This window comes from Uloborus diversus, chromosome 7, assembly GCF_026930045.1.
Source record: "Uloborus diversus isolate 005 chromosome 7, Udiv.v.3.1, whole genome shotgun sequence".
NCBI lineage: Eukaryota > Metazoa > Arthropoda > Arachnida > Araneae > Uloboridae > Uloborus > Uloborus diversus.
The window spans coordinates 102,218,278-102,240,334 of NC_072737.1; the positions used below are offsets into that span (position 1 = coordinate 102,218,278).

General features: G+C 33.1%; 1 protein-coding gene across 1 annotated transcript in view; it reads left to right on the top strand.

Moving 5' to 3' along the window:
- Positions 1 to 22,057, top strand: part of LOC129226819 (POU domain, class 6, transcription factor 1-like) — a 51,407-nt gene that overhangs the window by 27,805 nt on the left and 1,545 nt on the right. The window contains exons 8-14 of the mRNA XM_054861446.1: positions 636 to 763; positions 2,984 to 3,124; positions 4,270 to 4,419; positions 6,694 to 6,826; positions 8,967 to 8,984; positions 16,458 to 16,632; positions 19,239 to 19,459. Of these exons, the coding sequence (XP_054717421.1) occupies positions 636 to 763; positions 2,984 to 3,124; positions 4,270 to 4,419; positions 6,694 to 6,826; positions 8,967 to 8,984; positions 16,458 to 16,632; positions 19,239 to 19,459 (966 nt within the window). The remainder of the gene's footprint in view (positions 1 to 635; positions 764 to 2,983; positions 3,125 to 4,269; positions 4,420 to 6,693; positions 6,827 to 8,966; positions 8,985 to 16,457; positions 16,633 to 19,238; positions 19,460 to 22,057) is intronic.

Below are 22,057 nucleotides of genomic sequence, written 5' to 3' on the forward strand. Positions count from 1 at the left end.
AAAGTGAAGGAATTGTCCAAAGTTTTCTTTTTGACAACATTGGAAAGAGCAGCTTTTGTTACTCCAGATCTAACTTGACCTATGATCGAAAAACTAAGCTTCTACCTCCAAAGGAAAAAAAAGTTACAAGCTATTTTAATCAAGTTCTAAAAATCTCATCTCCATTCAAATTTGTTATGTTTTATTTGGTGCTACTATAGTTTCGTCTTTTAGATTTGTTTGTTTCGTCTTTCTTATTCACAAATTTTAAGGGTTTCAATTTTAATGGAAAATCTTAGGTCAACTCAATTAAACCCTGAGCTAAAGAGCAAAATATATTACTAGAAACCACGAATGTGAAAGCGACATTTCAGATGTACAAAACTGCAGTTTTGCAATGATCAGAAATCCCGTAGCCCTTACGGCTCTGCAAGTTGGTACAAGTTATTTTGAAACCCATGGAAGGGGTGCTTTTTGTTTTAAAGGGAACTCTTAATGCGTTTTTAATCTGTTTCTTTTTAATTGACGATTAAAATCTTTGCGAATCTTTATGAAGCAATCTTTGGGGGTAGGTGAGCAACGGGCGGAACCCCCTAGTTATATAAAATTATGCATTCAAAACAATATTCAAAAACTTGCTTATTTGTTTTTCAAAGGTAATCCACAAACAATGCAGTCTCACCCTGTTCTTACTTCAGGGTACTCCAACGTGCCTGGACAAATGACATCTTTGCCACAGATATTCACGAATTCTGCGGGGCAGCTTGTTACTCTTGGGCCACAGGTGTGTATGTCTTCATCTTCCTTTGTATTTTGTGGCAAAGTGTGAGAAGATATTAATGCTCCTAATGTTGCTGCTCGCAAATAAAACTTTTCTTCTTTTTTTTTTCTTCAAAGTTTAGTAAACTTGCCAACGTAAAATACTTGCCAACTCTACTGTTTTTCACGGGAAACTCCCGTTTTTTGCTTCTATCTCCCGATTTCCCGTTTTTTACCTCCTTTCTCCCATTTTTGCAATCAATCATCAAAGAGTTTCATTTTCTTCTCAATAGATGGCGCCCTTTTCTAATCATCTACCAATGTCAGGGGAAAATAATTTTTCCAATTTAATAACTTATTTTGTAAAAATTTATTTCCACATTGCATGTTCAACAAAACACATGCTTTGCTGAAAATTGCAGCAGGTTTCAATCCTTTTGCATCTTGAAAATATTTCCATTATTTTGAAAGTTTGAAATCATTTTAACATGTGCTACCCTATACCTAGTTATTTTATATTTTAATTTCATAAAATATTGGGGTTTTTTTTTGGGGGGGGGGGGGGGGTATTAATAATTAAATTTTTCTAGCAACTTTTTTTTTTTTTTTGTCTTCAAAGGTTAGTAAATATGTGTGTGACAAAATTTGAACTAATTAAATTCTTCTGTGGGTGTATAATCTTAAGATTTATAACAAAATGGAGCATGAAACTTTTGTAAAAGGGTTCAGAAATGCCATCTTTGTTATAAAATATTTCTTTTCAGTAAAAAAAAAAAAAAATCAGTAAAAGTAAACTTTTTTCCTTAAAGCATTTTTCCTGCCTTTATTGATAAAAAAAACCTAGGTTTCCAGAAATGACGCCCAAATTAAGTTCTGATTTTTAGTTATTGAAATTAGTTTTAGAAATAGTTGAATTATTTATATTCTTTTGAAACTCCATTTCAAAATGAAGTTTTTGCTGATTTTCTGAAAACAGACAATTTTATACTGAAAGTTAGTTAGAAGACTAACTCAAAAATAAAGTCATGTAAAATCCATTTGAGATATTTTGCATATTTCAGTTGTAATTACTGCATGATCGTTTGAAGAAAATCTGTGACAATCATGTGACTCTCTGTGCCTGATTTGAAGTTGAATGGGGGAAAACAAAGAAAAATGATTTTTTTAATTAAAAGGTCAAACATTCAGGTCAAAGGTTTAGGTCAAACTTGTATTGTTTAAAGAAATATTCTATTCATTTATTAAAGGAAATTGCTCATCTTCCAAAAATTGTTGTTCATTAAATATTTATAAATATGCGTCAAATTTCGTCACTAGTGATACTTTTAAGTTTATTGAATTCAGAATATTTCTGCTGTCATTATTATGAATTGAGAAATGTAATGATTGTATTTACATTATCTATGTGGATGCAGCACGTATTCTAAAAAATAATAGCCTGTTTTCTAGCTAACTTTGTTCAAATTGTATAATTCATTTAAAAGTAACAATTATACTTAGGGGCATGCACAGGGAGGGGAGAGAGAGAAGGGACACCTGTTGACCCGGCCCAAGGCTAAAGGGGGCCCAATAATTTTAAAATGTCGGGTGAAATATAAAAGTCATTTGTGACAAGCCCAAAAAATTCTGTGCATGTCCCTGATTATACTGAATTTTTCAATTAAAAATTTTATTTGAAAAACATTCTTATGCCGTCAAGCCTGCTTAATAGCTAATTTTCCATGAAAATGTATTCCGATAAACAGGATATTCTATCATCCGGGACACACAAAAGCACATTATAATGGTTTGGTACTTTGAAAATTCATTACATTAAGTGAGATATTCTTTTAAATGTTATTTCAGTAAAGGGGCTCGACTGTAATTGAAGTTTGGTAAGTTAAGAGCTTTGTTGATAAATTAATGGTTTAAATTTTTAAATAATTGTATAAAATTAAACGATTGCATTCCTTGTGTACAGAAAAAGTGGGTGAATGATTCATGACCAAATGAACAGTTTTAACTTTTCAATCGATTTTAATATTATTAGTTTCATGAAATTTCATCAAAACAAAATAGATGAACAAGCTCTTTTTATCAGCTGCCTTTTAATTAAAATTCTGTGAGCAAGTATTATTAAGTTGGCTGGAATTGTTAAGACTTATGAGCTTGACTATAAAATTTAATTTCCTGGTAAAGTATGCAATTGCATAAAAAGTGGAAGTGTATAAATTGCTGTAATTGCATACCAGTGTGGTTGTTTTAGATTATTGCTCATCCTATGATGGGGCCAAATCCAGCAAATCTTATGGTCAACCCTCAGGTAGCTGCTCATTTGCAGCAAGTACAACAGCATGAAGACAAGTCAAATTTATCCGGGCAACCTGCCTCGCTTGGCAGAATGCAGGTGACTTAATGTTTATTTTCTCAAATTTATAATTTTATGATTTATTCTGAAGGGTTTTTCTTTGTATATTTTAGTTTTATCAGATTTGAAATTAGGACGATTATATTTATCTTTTATTAGGGGTTTTTGTTTTATACTTTTATTTTGTCTTACTAACCAGGATAGGGAAAAATACTTTCTACCTGTTTTTGAGATCTATTGAAATCTGTTTAGAAGTCGTGATCAAAAATGGGAAGGTAGAAAGATTGGTGAATCAGATTGGTTGAATTGTCAATTGTCACTTATTTAAATCCTTGACACCTGTTGATTTTTCTCTAGTTATTAAAATATTTTCTAATTTTATGTTTGCATTGCTTGTCCAACAATTTCACAGAATTATTTTAAAACACTGACACCTGTAATCATACTTCTATAAAAAGAACAGTCAGTTTTCAACCTCTACTTTTCACTATGCATGTCATAGTCTTAGACTGCCTTCTTATTCAACTAAGGCCTAATATCTTGCAGCCCGATAGAGCTAAAGAATTTATATGAACCTAAGCTAATATGTACAGCTCCTTCAATTTCAGGATCCAAACCAAGCTCATTGGTTCAGACTCATAACTCAGTAGTACAAGAATTTTCTTGCGAGTGGGGTAACAGTATTTAAATGTGTATGTATATTATCATACTGGAATTGGCAATATGACTTCTTAGCAGCAATTGTTCTGGGAAGGGGTTAACCTTCTCCTTTGTTGTGCCCCTCTCAGAATTATTGGGGAAGTTGGTGTTCTGGACCCTCTTTGGTGTTGAAGTGCTGGAAAATGTACAAACGTTGCACATGTATGTTGTCAAATATTTCTTTTCCTATTTTATTGTTAAAATGATAAGCTGAAATAAGCAAACATAAACAAAATTTCTAACAAAAAATGTAATATTTTAATCTTTGTTTTTTTTTAATGGAATTTTTTGTATTTTATTTTTAATACTCTATACTAGTATACAGAATACACCAAGCAAAAAAGTCTTAAGTAAAATTCTATACACAATTCATCATTTATTGCACATTTGGCAATCATAACATTATGGTTAACTTATGTATCTTCTAAGATATTATCCCAAATCACTAATACATTCAGTAAGATGTTTTTATTTGTTCTATGTAGAACTCTTCTCTTAATGCCATCTCGCAGGCCATTGCAATGCAGCAGCAACAACAGCAGCAGCAGCAACAAGCTCAACCTCAAATAGCCATGAATCCTGTAGCCATAGTTACGACGCAGCTTGCTTCTGGGAAGAATCAGAATGCTCCCCAGGTATGTTTGATATGACATTTAAAGTTTCAGTGTGAAATACATTCATGCTTAAGTTAGAAATAAATTTGATGCTTAATGTTATAATTCATCTGCAAAATTATTTATTTATTTGTTTAAAAAATGGGATCTAATCTATCTATTTTGAAAACCTTTTTGAAATCTTCACTATTGTTTGTTTCCCTCTTCACTGACATTTCACCATCCGTTTAAAAATTCAGTATTATCATCCCAGCGAGTATGGCATTTTCTGTAATTCATGTGGTTATGTAAAAATTATGTTTGGTTGATCATGAGCAACCAGTTGCTCACGGTCAGACTGTTGACATAACATGATGCAGATTCGTTTGCCATTATCAAGGCTGCCAATGGTTAGGTTCTTCCCCAAAATTTTTGTTTTTTGATAAAGATCTTGAGTTTTTGGAATTCCGTTTAAAGTTCTTAGGTTTTTGGCTGTATTGATTCAAAAGATACATTTATTTAATACTAGCTGCATCACATGCTCTACCTCAAACATAAAAGTTATGCCAAGTGGCTCAGGTTCAATAATCCAGCCTAAATAAAAGGGGAAAAGAAGTGTAAATTTTCCCGTAAAAATAATGACAAAAGTCCCAAAAAATGCCATTTCAAATGAGAAAACTTAATACTCTCCTAAATTTCCCCAATACCAGAATAAATAGGAAGAAATTTTGATAAAAGGGTCATTAAAATAAAGGCAACAGTTCTGTAATAATGTCAGAAGACCCTATAAGTCCTCATTGGAATTTAGAAAACAGTCCTCAAAAATCCCCAGTAGAGTCTCAAAATTAATCCCTGAAAAATCCTTACTTGAGTGAACACGAACGAAAGTCTTTAAATTCCCATCAAAATAAGGACAATGGTACATGAAAATTCTCAATTAAATAAGCACAATAGTCTTACAAACTCTCAATAAGAAAAATGAAAACATTTCCTAAAATTCCCTTTTATTATAAGGTTCAAATAACATCAACGGTCTCTCTAAAAAAATCTTAATCTAAATAAGGAAATTAGTTCCAACCCCACCTTCCCTCAGAATGAGAAAAATTTCAAAATAACATCAACACACATACTATTTTTAACCCCTATCAGAATTAGAACAATAACTTTAAAAAATCCCCATTTGAAAAAGTTCTCCAAAAGTCCTCATTAGAATATCAATGTCAGTCCCTCCAAAACCTACATCAGCGTCAAACATTTTGAAATTGGCCCATCGGTTGAGCCCTAATGATTTTTAAATCTTGTTCCCAAGAAATTCTTTTCAAGAGATGAATGTTAGATTTTATCATGTTTAAGATTAATATAATCAGCCAATTACAATAGCAGTATTTGGACAAAAGTGAATAAATTTAAAGAGTTGAGGTAGTGAGAAGCAAAGGGATGTAAATGCCAAAATTAAAAATTTGAAGATAACCAGAACAAATGGCAGGAGAAATTCTCCTTCGTTTTGTGGCAAGAGATGGTATAAGTTGCCCTGGTAGTGGCTGCTATACAACGTTATTTAGAAAACCTTTTCAGGTAGGTTACTTAACTTAATCCCTTTAAACCTACCTTAGCTTAAAATGCCTTTTACTTGCAGCTTTAAAACGTCCACTTACATCCCTCTGTTACCTACAGCCTCAATTGTTCATTACCTGATTTTGGATTTTCTTGCCTGGATCTTGGGAACATAGTCTATTCTTGGGTTTCACAAAAAAATTTCACTAGCCATTAAATCAGAAGTCCCCCCCCCCAAATGGCAAGAGTGCACCCCTCAATAAGAAAAATTACCCCTCAACCCCCCTAAAAAGTTTAGTGGTGCAGCCTGCCCCCCCCCCCCCCTTCCTAGGTGGGCACCCTTGATTATCTATTGACTTCCTAGTACTATTTGTGTTGAATAGGGAGCAACTTGGAAATAAACTGAAAAAGATATTTTTGGCTTGCATAAATGTAAAAGAATGAAAAGACGATGACAACTAACACGGTAGTTTGCTCCTGTTTTCTAGAATGTAAAATCTGATTAAGATTTAAAATTCTTTTTTTTTATATTGAGGTGTCAAGTAGCTTGCTGTATTGCTGTTAAAACACCACAGTTGCTCAGTGGCATAAGTTTGGTGATCACTGAAATAGATCATAGTATTTACTTTCCATTTATACTGTAATAGCTTATTGAACTTCAAACTATTTATGCTGTGAATTTTTATCTATGACTGAATTAATCAAAAAAATTTGTGAAAGATAAGTATTAATTTTTAAAATATTTTTGCAATGGAAATGTAGGTCTTGGTTCCTCCTCTCCAAAACTGTATTGTTGCACCTAAACTTCCTGGGCAGCCTGGTACGACAGTGTCCACACTAACTCAAACTGTTCATCCACAGCCTTCTATTTCACCTGATGATGATTGTGATAATGGTCAATTAGTCAGTGAGTATTTAGGAAAGTTTTTCTTCCTTACATGTTGTTCTCTTGCTCTCATTTGCATGCAAATCAATGCATAAATTTCTTTTACTTTTGATGATGGTTTGTATGACACAGTGCTTTATCACAAAAATGTTTCATTGTTAGTGCCTCAATTTTTATTATAGGTAACCATCCTATAATACTGCAGTGGTAAAGTAAGGGTCATTCCGGTGAACATGGTACATTTCAGTTTTCAAAACTTTTTTTTTTCAAAGTCGTCTAATTCAACAAAAATTAATGTCAAATAATGGCAAAAGGAAAGTCAGAACAAACAACGTAAGTAGAAGCACAAATTTGTAAATTACAGCAGACACGTGTTTCGGCGTTACAGGGAACGCCTTTTTCAATGCAAAAAATAATGAGCTTATGGATGAAAAGACATCCGACAAACTTTTCATCCATAAGCTCATTATTTTTTGCATTGAAAAAGGCGTTCCCTGTAACGCCGAAACACGTGTCTGCTGTAATTTACAAATTTGTGCTTCTACTTACGTTGTTTGTTCTGACTTTACTATTCAGCACAAAGGTATTTATTTATCTTAATGGCAAAAGGGTTTAATTTATCTGAACTATAAAAATTAATTAACTCAACTTGGTACTAATATCCAATTTTGTCAGTTCTTTTATAAAAAATGAAAGATTTTGTCCACTCTGTTACACATTTAAAAACAACAACAAATTCAAAAATTTCAATCATTTTTTGAATTTTTTTTTTTTTTTTTTTGTTTAATATAAACAAATGGAACATATCTTTCATACAAATGCTTAAAATGTCATTGTAAAAGGCACATTTAAGTTTTATTGCTAATTATCTTACTCAAAAATACAAAAATTTAAAAAATCATTTGCAAAAGTTAGATTTGTTGGCCGTCGGGAAAAGGACCAACAGATGTGGAATGGTAAGTTCGGGAGAAATGCAATAGAAACTGAATTTCAATTTAAACAACATTTTATTTAAAACATATTATGTATATGTGTAAATAGGAAAAACAAACATTCAACATTTATAAAATCAAATCCCCATAAACAAATTAAATATTTCCCCCCAACATACATCAACAAGAAATATCACATTATTCGTTTTCTCTAAATTTCAGTTCTAAAACGTCCTCAATAAACAACCCTAAACAGCATGCCACATTTCCAAGAAAAACTATTGGAAAAATTTCATACCCTTGTAAGTCCACTCACAAGCACTTGGCACACAAAACATGAAGGCCACATCCATCAAAAGGATGAACTTTTGAGTTGAAAAAACCACACGTCCACTCATAGACGACAGACCATCCTCTGTCAATGGTCACTGCATTCCAGGCACACCCATACCACAGTAGAGGATTCCTCACCATATGCAGTACAGGAAATTATTTACCTGGTTTCTTTGCCAAACAGGAGAACATTCAGTAGTAGAGTCTATTAGAGGTCACCTCACCCTAATAGGGGACACGCAGTCGAAGAAATGCCTCACCCTACACTGAACCCATACTGTTCGACCAGCTCGGAACCTAGGATGAGCAGCTTCGGTCCTCCGGTCCTGTTAAGCCTATTTCAATACATAAACTCTTTCTTTCTACTTAATTTTATTTTCACAAAACAGCCTTCTAAACATAGGGAAGAACTTATCCCTATGTTTAGAACTTATCCTGCACTTCTAGCAGGCAAAACGAATTTTAATTCTTACATTTCTTGAACAAACTTCCACGTCCCCTGCGAGGACAAATCAACCAGAGCTCACATGCTCACATCAAAACAAACCGTCTGCAGAACAGAAGCAAATCATAAGAGATTGATTGATTGACTTTCTATTTAAACTATCACTGTTACCCCGACGCAATGACGTGACGTCATGAAAATTTGAATCTGTTGCATCTCAAAGCAACTCAACACAGTTACTATTTTAACTGTTGCTATTTTAAATTATCTTCTTCACTGCTTTCAGCAGAAAGATCCTCAACTCTTGAGGCCTGACGTCACGTCCGCCGATGGGCGAAACACATGATTGACTTGTTGGGTGTTTAGTCACTTGGGGATTTCATACGCCTGCCGGATAATATACGTCTTTTAAAACCGGGAATCTGTTTTTCTCGGATAGGTTTGAATTTGCAGGTAAGTTTCAAACAATTTAAAATACATTCAAGCATTTTACGAATCTCTCCAAGAACCAAAATAATAGCTTTTGCCAACAAGATTATTACATGAAACAAACTTGAAAAAAGATTGAAGTTGGATTACTCTAGTTAGTAATTGTGTAGTTCGAAGCAAATTAACCTTTAAATTAAATATTTAAAAGGAAAATTACAATCAAATCAGTTAAAATAGTGTTCCCGCTAGGCCGTTTAAGAAGGGCGCAGCGCCCTGCCCTTTTCCATATCGGGAGAATGCGCCCTGCCCTTCATTTAGTGCCCAAAATGCGCCCTGCGCTTTTCAAAAATAAGGAATTGCTCCTTGTGTTTTTAAAAAGATGTCACAAGCATCTTATTGAACCCCATGATAACCAGCAATTTCATTTGCCCAGCGATCCGTCACAAAAACATCCAAGTATTGTCCTTGTCCCCAGAATTTCACCCGGAAAACGGCCCCATAAATAAAAGAAGAAGCAAACACCTAGGCAAAGTGAGTAAATGAGATTCTCAGAATTCAGACAGGCTTATCAGTTGGGTACAAAAGCAAGTTCTTCCTTCTTCCCAGGGGGGTTAAAAGGGTGTGGGAAGGAGTCCAATCATCTGTGAAGGAGGGGGGGGGGTGGGATTGTTTCATTCAAGCCCCATCTTTGATCTTCTGAGAATCAACAATGAGAGTAAACATTTCATAGTATTTTCTGCTGTAGGATCAGGGGATGTCTGTTCCAGGAAAAGTAGAAGGGGTAGTTGGAAAAAGTCTGAGTGAGACGCAAACGATACGTGCCTTCTGCTAAAAAGAAATTTGAAGAGTTGGAAGAAAAGAATATAGATGCCAGCAGATGAAATTAGATGATTAGTGATGTTTCAGGCATTTTTTCTTCTGCAAAATAGAACAGAAGAAGGGTTGGTATGCTCTTGATAAAACTTGAAAAAGTACTTGATTTTTAAAACCATGCCAACATTGGACTCGCATTTCGCGGAAACGCGCTTCTCATCTTTGAGATTTCAATCCTTTTCCATCTTGTAAATATTGTAATATATTTGGCAGTTGGAAATTGTTTTGACATATGCAACCCAAAATTAGCTTATTTTATGTTTTATTTCAATAAATCATAACACTACTTTTGAGATGTTTCGCAAAAAATTACTTCCAGTGTTTGAGATTTCAATCCTTTTGCATCTTGTAAATATTTTAATATTTTTGACAGTCGGAATTTATTTTGACACATGCTGACTTATATTAGCGTATTTTATGTTTTATTTTCAAAAAAGTACTTTATTTTTGAAATCATGCCAACATTGAACTCGTATTTGCGGAAATTCGCTTCTCATCTTTGAAATTTCAATCCTTTTCCATCTTGTAAATATTGTTATATATTTGACAATCGGGCGTTGTTTTGACATATGCAACCCAAAATTAGCTTATTTTATGTTTTATTTTAATAAATCATAACACTATTTTTGGGATGTTTCGCCAAAAATTACTTCCAGTGTTTATGATTTCAAACCGTTGCATCTTGTAAATATTTCAGTTTTTTTAACAATTGGAATGTATATTTTAAGATGTGCGACTTTAATTAGCATATATTGGTTTTCATTTTAAATACTGAAAAATTAATTGTTTTTGTTTTTAGTCTTGTCTATTAATTATTGCAAATAGGATTTTAATAATTATTTCCTCATTGGTTATCACTTATTTTTTGCAAAAAAATACTAAATTTAAACAAATGAGCTCACAGTATTTTAATTTAATGAAATGCAATATTTTTTAAAAGTTTAATTTACATTCATCATGATCTTGATGTCTACTAAAATATTTCATGGTATAATGCAGATTACTAGGAAGTTTTTTTTTTTTTTTTTTTTATCTAGGAAGGGGGATCCGTAATTAAATTATGTTCTCCTTACATTGCAACTCAAAGGATTTTGAAATGCCTAGAGTTTTTACTCTTACGGAATAAGTAGTCAAACTAATAACTCAAAATAATGTTGAAAAACAACCAAAAGCCACATTTCAGCATTAGCTAAATGCTCCTCAGGGAGTGGGGAAAATGTGCTTAGTCAAGCAAACCCTTTTCTAAAGAAAAGTGACTCTGGATAATATCACTATATTTAATTCTAAAGTCAGTGGTTACCATCGAAGAGGGGGGGGGGGCTCATGGTGCAGACTACACTGTTTGAATTTTTGCAAGGTGTTTTAAATTGTTATTTCTACTTTTTTTTGGGGGGGGGGGCGCTAAGTACTTTTTGAGTGGGTTCGTCATTGCTGTTTGGTGTGAGGGGGGGTGCACCGCATTAAATAGTGCCCTTTTTATGATAACAGTGCCCCTTTCATAGACCAGCACCCTGCCCTTTTTTCCTCTAGAGTGAACACTAGTTAAAATATTCCTGTAACAGAGTGGACATACCTGTAACAGAGTGGACACCATTATTGAAGATAGAAGTAATCTCTATGTTTAAGCAGAAAAAAAAGATAGACATATATATGTTTCATTTTTTAAAAATGTTATATTTAATTCAATCTTAATATATAAAAATCTTCTGTGCGGACGTTTGTCACCGTAAGGCTTTTAAACGACTGGACCGATTTTGATCTAATTTTTTTTGCGTAATTAAGATGTGGCAAGCATGGTTTTGAAGCGTGAAGGATCAAATCGGAAATGTTTTAATTAATTAATCAATAAATTTAAACATTGGATGGTTATATCTCCCAAATGATTAATATTTATTTTAACCTATTGTTGAGCGAGAACTGAAATAAATATTTAACCCGTTGCCAAAGGACAATAAGAAAGCCAGTTCTGCTTTTTGTAATGAAATTTCCTACTGTGATATGTCAATTGAGAATAGATAAAACGCAGAGAGATATAGAGTAAAGCCTTCATTTCTTAAAAACAACGATTTTAGGTCCCGTGATATATTTTAAAGTAAATTACTGGAAGTTTCAGGCAAAACGTGTTCTGTCGTCGGAGTTAAACCATGTGACCGGTTCGGTGCTTTTGGTTTTCCTAACCAAATGATCATAAAGTACCGTACTTAGCAACATTTGTTTCTCTGCTGAAATCCATCTGAGTTTTGGCACCAATGTCAAGAATACTTTAAGGATTATCTAACTAATCAGTACATTATTAAAGGAAAAGATGATGGAATTAAAAGATGATTCAAATTTTATTTTCGTTCAGATAAATTACAACAGGGTACATGAAATACACCGCCAGCTCAGTCAATTCCAGCCGAGGACTGTAGTTTCATGCTTATTAGCACTCATCAGCCCAGCATAGGAGTGACTGAACTGGAGGTGGAAAACCTCTTAAGGATGCCAAGAGTGCCAAACAAACTGGTAGCTAATACAGAATTAGCACTGACCAGACAAGTGCCCGAAACAATGGTCCAGTTCAACTCGAATTTTGAAGGCAAAGGCAGGTATTTTCAGTAAGTTAATGTCCTATAGCCATACACAAAAGATTAGTGTAGTGGAAGATCTTTATCTTTGGTGGAAAGAACAAATTAGGCAATATATGAAGTTTTAAAAGTTTTCCTTCAAAAGATCGGGCTGCTGATTGGTCGGAGTTGGCTTCGCTCACTGATCAGCTGGATTACAGTATCGTAGTGGCTTGGCGACTTTGGCTACAAACAATAGAGTTGCATGATCATTTGTTTACATTTTAAAGCTACTGTTAATGTAATTTATTGTATTTTTTGTTTATTTAGCGGAATATTTTGAATTGCAAAGAATTGCTTTTCGTTTTTAAAGAGTTTTTATTCATTTTAGTTGAAGAATATTTATTTTACATCGTGATGGGGGGGGGGGGGGGATGAGTGATTTTCACTTATTCAGAGAACTGTTTTTACCTTTATCATTTTTTAAACAGATGTCCTTTCGATTGTTTTATTCTTTTTCATATGGGGGATGTGGCAGCGAGATTTCCCGTTTGTTCTAGATGGGTAGTTAGTTTTTTACACTTAATATCTGAGGACACTTTTTATCCTTTCAGTATAGCTGAAGGAACAAACCATAGAGTATGGGAGAAAAAATAGTTTATAAAACAACTGCTCAGTGGGCATTAGATAAATCAAGTTGTAATAAATATAATCATTCTGACACCAAGCAGCTTAAAACTTTTTCTTTTTACTCTTTTTTTTTCGGTTTTAACTCTTGATAGTTTATTGAAATTTTTTAACTTTTCAATTGATAAAGTTAAAACAGAACAACGTCTGTCGGGTCCTCTAGTTTTTCTATAAATTTGTTAGGCTTAACTTTTGAAAAACATCAATAGCATATGGGACTTGTTTACTATTTCCATAAATATTGTCCACTATATTACACAAGAAGTGTAATAGAGTGGACAAATAAGTAGTTAATTTTTTTTTTCTAAACCTAAACATAAAGTAACAGTTAAAATAGTACAACAAAAGCAAAGAGTAACTCTAAAATTACTACTTTATATGTAATTTATACATATTTTTTTAATTTTAATTAGTAAAATTAATGTAACAGTGTACATTTTGTTACTCAAATTTACTATCAGAGACAAAGAATGAATCTTACCTTGTTTGTTGACGGTTGAATCCACTAAGCGGACAACGCTAACATGGAGCTATCCTCCATGTTAGCGTTAGCTAAACATGGAGTTTTTACCATCTGGTCATCTAAAAATATTGCCAGATTTTTTTGTAAAAATATTTTTTTATTCTTTAATGACTGTAACAGAGTGGACATTTCAAAATTTGTAAACTGTAGGGACAATTGTAAATTCCCTGCATTTTCATTAAAAATATATTTTTCTAAAAAAAAATATTGTTTAAATTGTTACAATAAAGGTGTTGCAATATAATTGGAATTTTTTTTTTTTTTTTTATTGCATCTAAGCAATTACTTTAATCACTTTTTTAACTGTCACTGTTTTGAAGCTGAGACATCAAGATTTTGCCTTATTGGCTAACATAATTGTTTTTAAAAAAATTCCTAAATCAAAATATTGAAAACAAAAAATACCTCATGATACAAAGTTGCATGAAGAATAAAGAAAAAAATATGATTAATTAATATTAACTATCAAATTTTCTGTAAAAAATCCAAAAGTGCCGGACATGAAATATACCATTTTCATTGGAATGACCCGTATCTATAGAAATGAGAATTTTAGATATTTGACATGCTTTCTATTAAATTCTAACAATGTGGGATTGAAATTTGATGGAATGTTGGAATTTGACCTTTTTTTTTTGAGCAATCACGATTGCTTATTGTTCTCATTTGACTGTTTTGATGTCCTATCATTTTATTTTCTCACCGCCACCCTCTGCACCATCACCGTCAACCGGGTCCTCACGATGCTGCTCCTATAGCGAAAGCCATCTCCATGTTGCATCCATGTCCTACACACACGCGCATACGTACACAATATACACACACACGCACGCACACACATATACATACACACACATACACCTACACACACAAATACATACAGACACCTACACATGCACACACACAAAAACACATACACACACTCATACAAACAACTACCCACACATTCATGCCTGCACATAGACACAAACACATATGCCTACACACACATACACATACCCCCTCCAAATACACACACATTCATACACACAACTACTCACACACTTATGCCTGCACACAGCCACAAACACACATGCCTACACACACATACCATCTACACACAAATACACATACCCCCACACACAAACACACACGCCTACATACACACATTCATGATTGCGAAAAACATAATTTGAATCCAAGATATCAAAATTCAAATTAATTTTTCTTTTTTTTGCTTTATTATCACAGATAAGAAATAAACTAGCTTGTGTTTTGAAGCTAAAGCACAATGGGTGACAAAAATGCTGAGAAATGAAAAATGTACAGATATTGTGTTTTTTTCCCCACTGCAAAATACTGCTTTCTATGGTACAATATCGGTCTAAGGTGATTACAATGAGCTGAATTGTTAGAACTTACCTATTAGATCAAACACAATAAAAGTATTGCGAGACATTTTTTTCCAGAGTTCATGATTTTTCTGCTCATTTAAAGAGTGAAACGTTAAAATATTAGAATTCTCTCTGTTTTTAAATTTTTTCTTAAAGTTATTGCTTAATTTTAAAAAACTTGTTACTGAAAGTGTTGTTCATTTCTTGTTAGTACTTTTCGCCATCTTTCTGGCAGCATTTGAGTCCCACATATGAAGAACGACATCTTTTGAGGCTATCCTGGAGTCAACTCACTTTTTAATAACTCACTTTTTAATATCTTCCTAAGAATGAAGGTACTGCACAGCCAGGCTATGTGTCATTGACAAGAACAAGTGGTAGTTAGAAAAGGCAATGTCCGATAGATATAGTAGAACTTGAGTTTTTCCAAGTAGCTTTTTACCGATATTGCAGCTTGTAGCTGAAAGCAGTTGTGCTTCAAGATGGCCTTGTGATGTGTGTGCTCGATAATGGCTGTTTTTCGTTCAATGAATCCCTCCAATTGTAATCTTTAATGATATCCCATGATAGTTTCATTTGGTTTGAACAGCTTAAACTTTTTCAAACTTTTTCGGTGCGCCTGAGTGTTTTTTATTCAAGATCAAAATCATTATTTTAAAAGCCTCCAAACTCTGCAAGATGCTTCAGACAAAGTATGATTGTCCTAAGTTTCCACAAAAATTTTTTGAGCTTCAACTGCAGTTTTTTTTTTTTTTTAAATAAAATAATGCAGTGAAATTCCCCACAAACATTTTTTTTTATGGGGGGAGGGGGACAAAATTTTACATCTTTAGGCTATGAAAAATAAGTTGTTTGCATTTCAACGAAATAACATACTCTGAATATCAAGCACAATCATTTCCAGCAATGTCACCTGTTGGAAAACAGTGAGAAACTTCAACTAACCAATAACTACGGGAAGGAATTATGAGAACAACTTAAACAAGTCTCTTTCTCAGCAAACCTTTCTCTCTCTCTCTCTACTGAAAATAGGATATGTAATGACATAACAAGATCTATTAAATTTTCTTTTTTTTTCTTTAGCGATGAACCTTATGGCAAAATTTATTCTTCAGGAAAAATATTGTCTGTTTTTTTTGGGGGGGGGGGGGGGGCATCTACTGGAATTTTCATTTGAACATTCGCAAAATTGGTATTTAAACGTTAAGATAAGTTACAGGGGTGTCTTTAAGAGCCAAGACTTAAACTGACTAATTCATGTAACAAATTTAATTCTTATTAAATGTCCGCCTTATTTCCTTCACACTTTCCCTTTTCTATTCCCTCCTATTATGATGTTATTCAGAAAGTAATTAGTAATTGTGCAGTTTTTATACTTAACCACAAATTTAATGCAATTTCCAATTCCTTCTATTTTTATGTACTTGTACCTAACTCATTATTGTATTTATTGACAAACTAAGAAAAAAATATGTTAAAATGTTGCTTCTTTATAATAGATACAATAAGTAATACTGAAGCTAATGTTGTGGATGGAATTAATTTAGAAGAAATCAAAGAATTTGCTAAAGCCTTTAAAATACGTCGTTTATCATTGGGATTGACCCAAACCCAAGTAGGGCAGGCTCTAAGTGCTACAGAAGGACCTTCTTACAGTCAAAGTGCCATTTGCAGGTAAAGTACATAACTTTAATGTGCAAATTAATGTTTTCATTGTAACTATATGAAATTCTTATATGTATTCACTCAAAAATTAAAACATGATTAATGTGTTTTAATAACTAATTTGAATCCTTAAACTGTAACACTCTATTTTTAACCTTTATATCAAGTATGGTCAGGGGCGGATACAGAAAAATCTTTTGGAGGGGGCCTGAGAAATTGAGTAGCCCTCCCCCCCACACACACACATTCAATGTTTCATAACATAGTTTTGACGACTTTACTTTTAACTTATTAATTTTTTTAAAGGGGGATTTCTTTAGATCAATGAATTTACTTCTAAGTACATGAATATTATGCTGCATTAATATACTTTGAATGTTAACGGAAAACATCTTTAACGTTTCAAGCCAATTAAATACTAAACCCAATATAATGTCACAGAGATGCTATGTACAATGAGTGGTTTGAATAAGGAACATTGTCTTAATGTTTATAGCACAAGCAAGGTTATTAAATAAACTCATACCTCATTTGAGTTCTTTAAATTAATTTATATTTTAACTATAAAATATTATTTGATTAAGAAAATCATAACTTCACAACATATAAATTTTATTGAAGAATTCAGAAACTATTTCTGTGTGAATTTTAAACCAGTGGCTGATTTGTTCTTAAAGCCATGATATAATGATATGATGGTGAGATAACATATGATACTACATGCCGTTTCCATTAATAATCCATGGTTTTTCCGAGAAACTACTGCATGATTTCTTTCATTGTTTATAAGCTGAAAAAGAAATCTATTATTTCGCAAATAGGTTTTTAGATCAAAATGACTCTTTTAAGTGTGCCTACACACATTTTTTAAAAAAAATGTTAATTATTGATTCTATCAAAGATGAATAAGTGGACGAATCGCGACAATATGTTTTCTTGAATTCGAAACCAATGTGTTAAATGTACTCTGTGCCTCTGACTCCTGTATTACTTCTTTAGTTAACAAAAATGCTGTTATTCAAAATATGCTGTGTATGTTTTGTGTTATTTTTAATTTAGCATAGAAAAAAATGCAAAAGAGAAGTCAATTAAATAATAAATAAAATAGTTAAAATAATTAATACTTTTGGGGGCACGGGTCCCTTGGTTCCCCCCCCCCCCTCTTAAAATGCGTTACTGGGTACGATAATTACAAGACTCATGTAATTTTTCAGTGATTTTAAAAGAAAAAGTGTTATGATTAAAAGTGAAAAAGTTTGCTCTGTAATTTAGTTACAATAAAAGTTTATCATACTTATTTTCATGTGGTAATTACATAACTTGAATTTATAGCATTACAGCTTTTAATCAAAACTTTCATGCTAGATTAGATTTGCATTACAAATAAAATACATCTATTTTTAATATTTGGTTAGTTTTTGTCTGTAAAATCATTATTTTTGACATTCCAAACAGTTTTACTCCCTGTGTAGGGGCTGTAGGGTCTCTTGGGCATTGTGCACAAACAAACAAAGAAGAAAATCAGGAAACATTGTCCTTAAAAAACCACACTTAAATTTATCTTTAAAAAAAGTTTTGAATAGCATTTGCTGTTGAATACTTTATCATCTGATTTTATGTTTTTGGCTCCTGAAAATTGTTTTGTATAATTTCCAACTCTACAACATACAGTCAAACCTTGAAAACCCGAACCTCCTTATCTCAAAACCCTTTATATCCGAACGATAAAAAAAAATTCCCTTCATTTTCCACAAAATTTCCCTGTATTTCCCATAGTTATCTTGAAATTTATTTTTCAAAACTTTTGATACGTCAAAATTTTCACGCCAAAGCAAATTTCAATTGCTGTTTCCTTGGCAATTTTTGTAGCAGAACCAGTTTCAGAGACATTTGTTTGTAGTTTTTCATCTTTTTTTTTAATTTTAAGAAGAGTGAGTATGAAGGGGACGCCGTAGTTTGTTTCACCTTGGCATTCTCCCCAGAGTTTAGATTCTTTATGCTTCTCTTTGGAACACGTTGCCCATTTTGAAAATGGGGTCAATTTTTCATCAAGTTATTAAGCAAAAAGCTTTTGAATGCTATTAGTTGAGGCTAAAATAAGGAGATTTTTAAGTTTGTGGACCAAAAAAGAAAGTTGAGATTGCTGTTCATTTCAAGAACCTTTCCTGTATACTTTTTACAACATTTAATGAAAACCACACGCACAAAAAAAAATCAAGTTATTGGGGAAAACTATGAAGCAGGCAATTATTTAAAAATAAAAAATAAGAAATCTGCTTAGTCAAAAACAGCTGACAGTCCACTTCAACAATTTCTAGTGACCAGTCGAAAAATTGGAATCCTAGATCTTTTTACATCAAAACAGGGACGTAATTAAATTTCAAATCTAGTAAAATGTTGAAGAATAACTTGTTAATGGATAGTGATTGTATATTATGTAGATAAATATACAAAAGGTATGTGTATGTAATTGTGATCTTTGCTAATGTATTTTTTTCAAAACCTTGATAACCCAAAAACACAATATCTCGATTTTTTTTTAATCTTCCCGAGCGATAAGAGATATTGAGGTTGCACTGTATTATTATTTACAAAAGTGCATTGCTTTGTTTCAGGTTTGAAAAACTAGACATTACTCCCAGAAGTGCCCAAAAAATAAAACCTGTTTTGGAGAGGTGGATGAAGGAGGCAGAAGAAAGGTACAAAAATGGGGCTCATACGCTGACAGAATTCATTGGCAGTGAGCCCACCAAAAAAAGAAAACGGAGAACATCTTTCACCCCTTCTGCTTTAGATGTACTTAATCAGTTTTTTGAAAAGAATACTCATCCATCAGGTTAGTTTTACTTGACTACTTCATCATTTTGAGCTATCATGCTGATGAGTAAAAAATTCATGAATGTTGTCTAACAATATATTTTTTCTTTGCAAAAACAGTCAAACCTACCCCGATTTTACGCATTTCATAGAACTAGTGATAAGAAAACACACCAAGCGAGAAAACATAAAACTTGACGGCAGGGGTAAAAATCTAATATTGCTTAAAAATTGATGCTATGATTAATGGCTAGTAGAAGAAACTGTAAGGTTTACTTGTTTTTTGTTTTTCTACACAATTTCGTTTAGTTTGTTCTAAACTAGCAATCTTTCAAAATTTACTTTGTTTACATTTGCAAATAAAAATTGTTTTGAGAATTCTTGTAAACAGAAGAAATGCTAGAAAGACTTGAATTCGCTAAAAAAGGAATTTATCTCAGAGGAGGGGGGTGGAGAGGAGAAAGACCCAGGAAAAAAGTTTATGTGAGTCGTGTAGGGGAAAACATTTTGGGAATAGCAAATTTCATAGATTAACAGATAATGACATCAAAAGCCGAATACCGTATGAAGTGGACAATGCAAAGATGAGCCAATCACCAATCCATGGCAAGCTGCTACAAATGACTGCTAAATGAGGCAGTGAGAAGCAAAGGAATGTAAGTGCTAAAATTGAAAATTTGGATTTAATGAGTACTACACATTATTAATACATTATTAACAAAAATATTGTTTTGTGTTTCAGTTTTAAAAAGCAAAAAGTAAGGCGAACAACAGATTTCAAACATTTAGCCCCCCCCCCCCCCCCAATATCTCTAAATATAACCAGAAAGTTTTTAAATCCCATTAATTTTAGCGCTGTGCACAGCTTTGAAAACTGCAGGCTCGTTCGAAGCTGCCCCCGAAACTAAGAACCACGCCTCTGCCCTTAGCCAATCGCAATGACTGAATCAAAAAGCGAAAAACGGCGGGTGATAACACCAAAAGGAATTCATTGCAACTCCAGGGTGGGCAAATTTCGCCTAGCTCGAACGAGCAGTAGCGGTTTGGAGGGAAGAGTAGAGGTCAGCGGGGAGGAGTCTAGCAACGTCGCTCAATAAAATAACATCTGAAGAGGCAGAGAATCGGTTGCCTCCTGCCCATGTGTCAGGGAAAACCTTTTATCATACCGTTCTGGTTCCGCTTCTGTTTTTTTTTGAACAATCACGATTGCTTACTGTTCTCATTTGACCGTCTTTGGTGTCCGTGCCTTTTTCAACCCCCAACGTCACTTGCAGGCGCGATTCCGTCCCCCGGTAGCCGCTCCTAGTCGGTGGCGTCCATGTCCTACACACATACACGCTCATACACATATGCACTCACACACATACACACACGAGCCTTTACACACATACACACTCGCCAACGTGCATATACACAGGTCTACACACACACAAAAGCCTACACATACACAACTGTACACACATAACTGCCCAAGAGGAGAGGTAAGCTTGGAGGGACAGGAGCCGTGTCTAGAAACAAGTGAGTAGGGTAGTAAGCAATGAGTAGGGTCCTGTCGCAACTCGTGATTGCGAAAAACATAATTTGAATTCAAAATTCAGAATTCAAATTAATTTTTCCTTTTTTTTGTCTTAATTTCTTCCTCTTCAACAGCTATTACTATATATTTATAAGGCATGGAGATTGCCCGTTTCAAGAGATTGCGTGCATTTGTTTTACAATTCATGCACAATTTTTTTTGGTTATTTGTTTGTTTTTTGGGGTTAGAGATGCTTATTCTCAAAATTTCTGTGTAAGGACTTTCTTTTCGAATAGTAGAGCAGCCCAGTGATCTGACGAACGGCAAAAAAAATGGCTGGTTCTCAGATTTTTTGGTTGTCCACGCAAAAAATATTAAAAAAAAAGAAAAGAAAGAAAACTCTATAATACCTAATGATAATATTATCCAACATTTAATCTTTTACGTCAGTTTTGAGATTAATTTTCTATGATTTCTCAGCAGCTTTTTTTTTACTTATGTCCATTTTTTTTCCATAGTTACTTCTTGTCTTAGCATTTAAATATTTGTGTAGCAGTTATTTAATAGAGTTTTATTTATATATTTACTTATTCATTTATTATTATTATTACTTTGTGAAAAAGGAAGGGGGGAAAAAACTTCAGCCGCTCATAATTTTTTTTTTCACTAGTTTTTAACGGTTCACAAACATTTTTTTTTTTATACAAGTTTAAAATTAAAAAAAAAAACAGCGCAGGTCCGTGTGAGTTTTTTTTAAAGGTTTTACTGGCCCGCATGTGAAAAAAAGTCGAGAGAGACAGTAGAAATTACATTGCTATTTTTCATCAGATCGCAGTTCTATTGGTACGTACCTTAGCTTTTTTTCCCTATCATATAGGTATGATTTTGCTATTAATTAAAATATTTAAGATCCTTTCAGACCTTTTTTGCGGGGGGGGGGGGTGTTTTTAGCGGTAAGGAACGCAAATATTTTTCAATTTCGAAAACTTTTGTTTTCTTTTTTTATTATTCTTGCATGAAAGTGTTACCTTCTAGAAGTAACCTTAAACAATGGCCCATCTAAAATTCAATTATTTTACTCATAAATAAAAAAAAATGCCT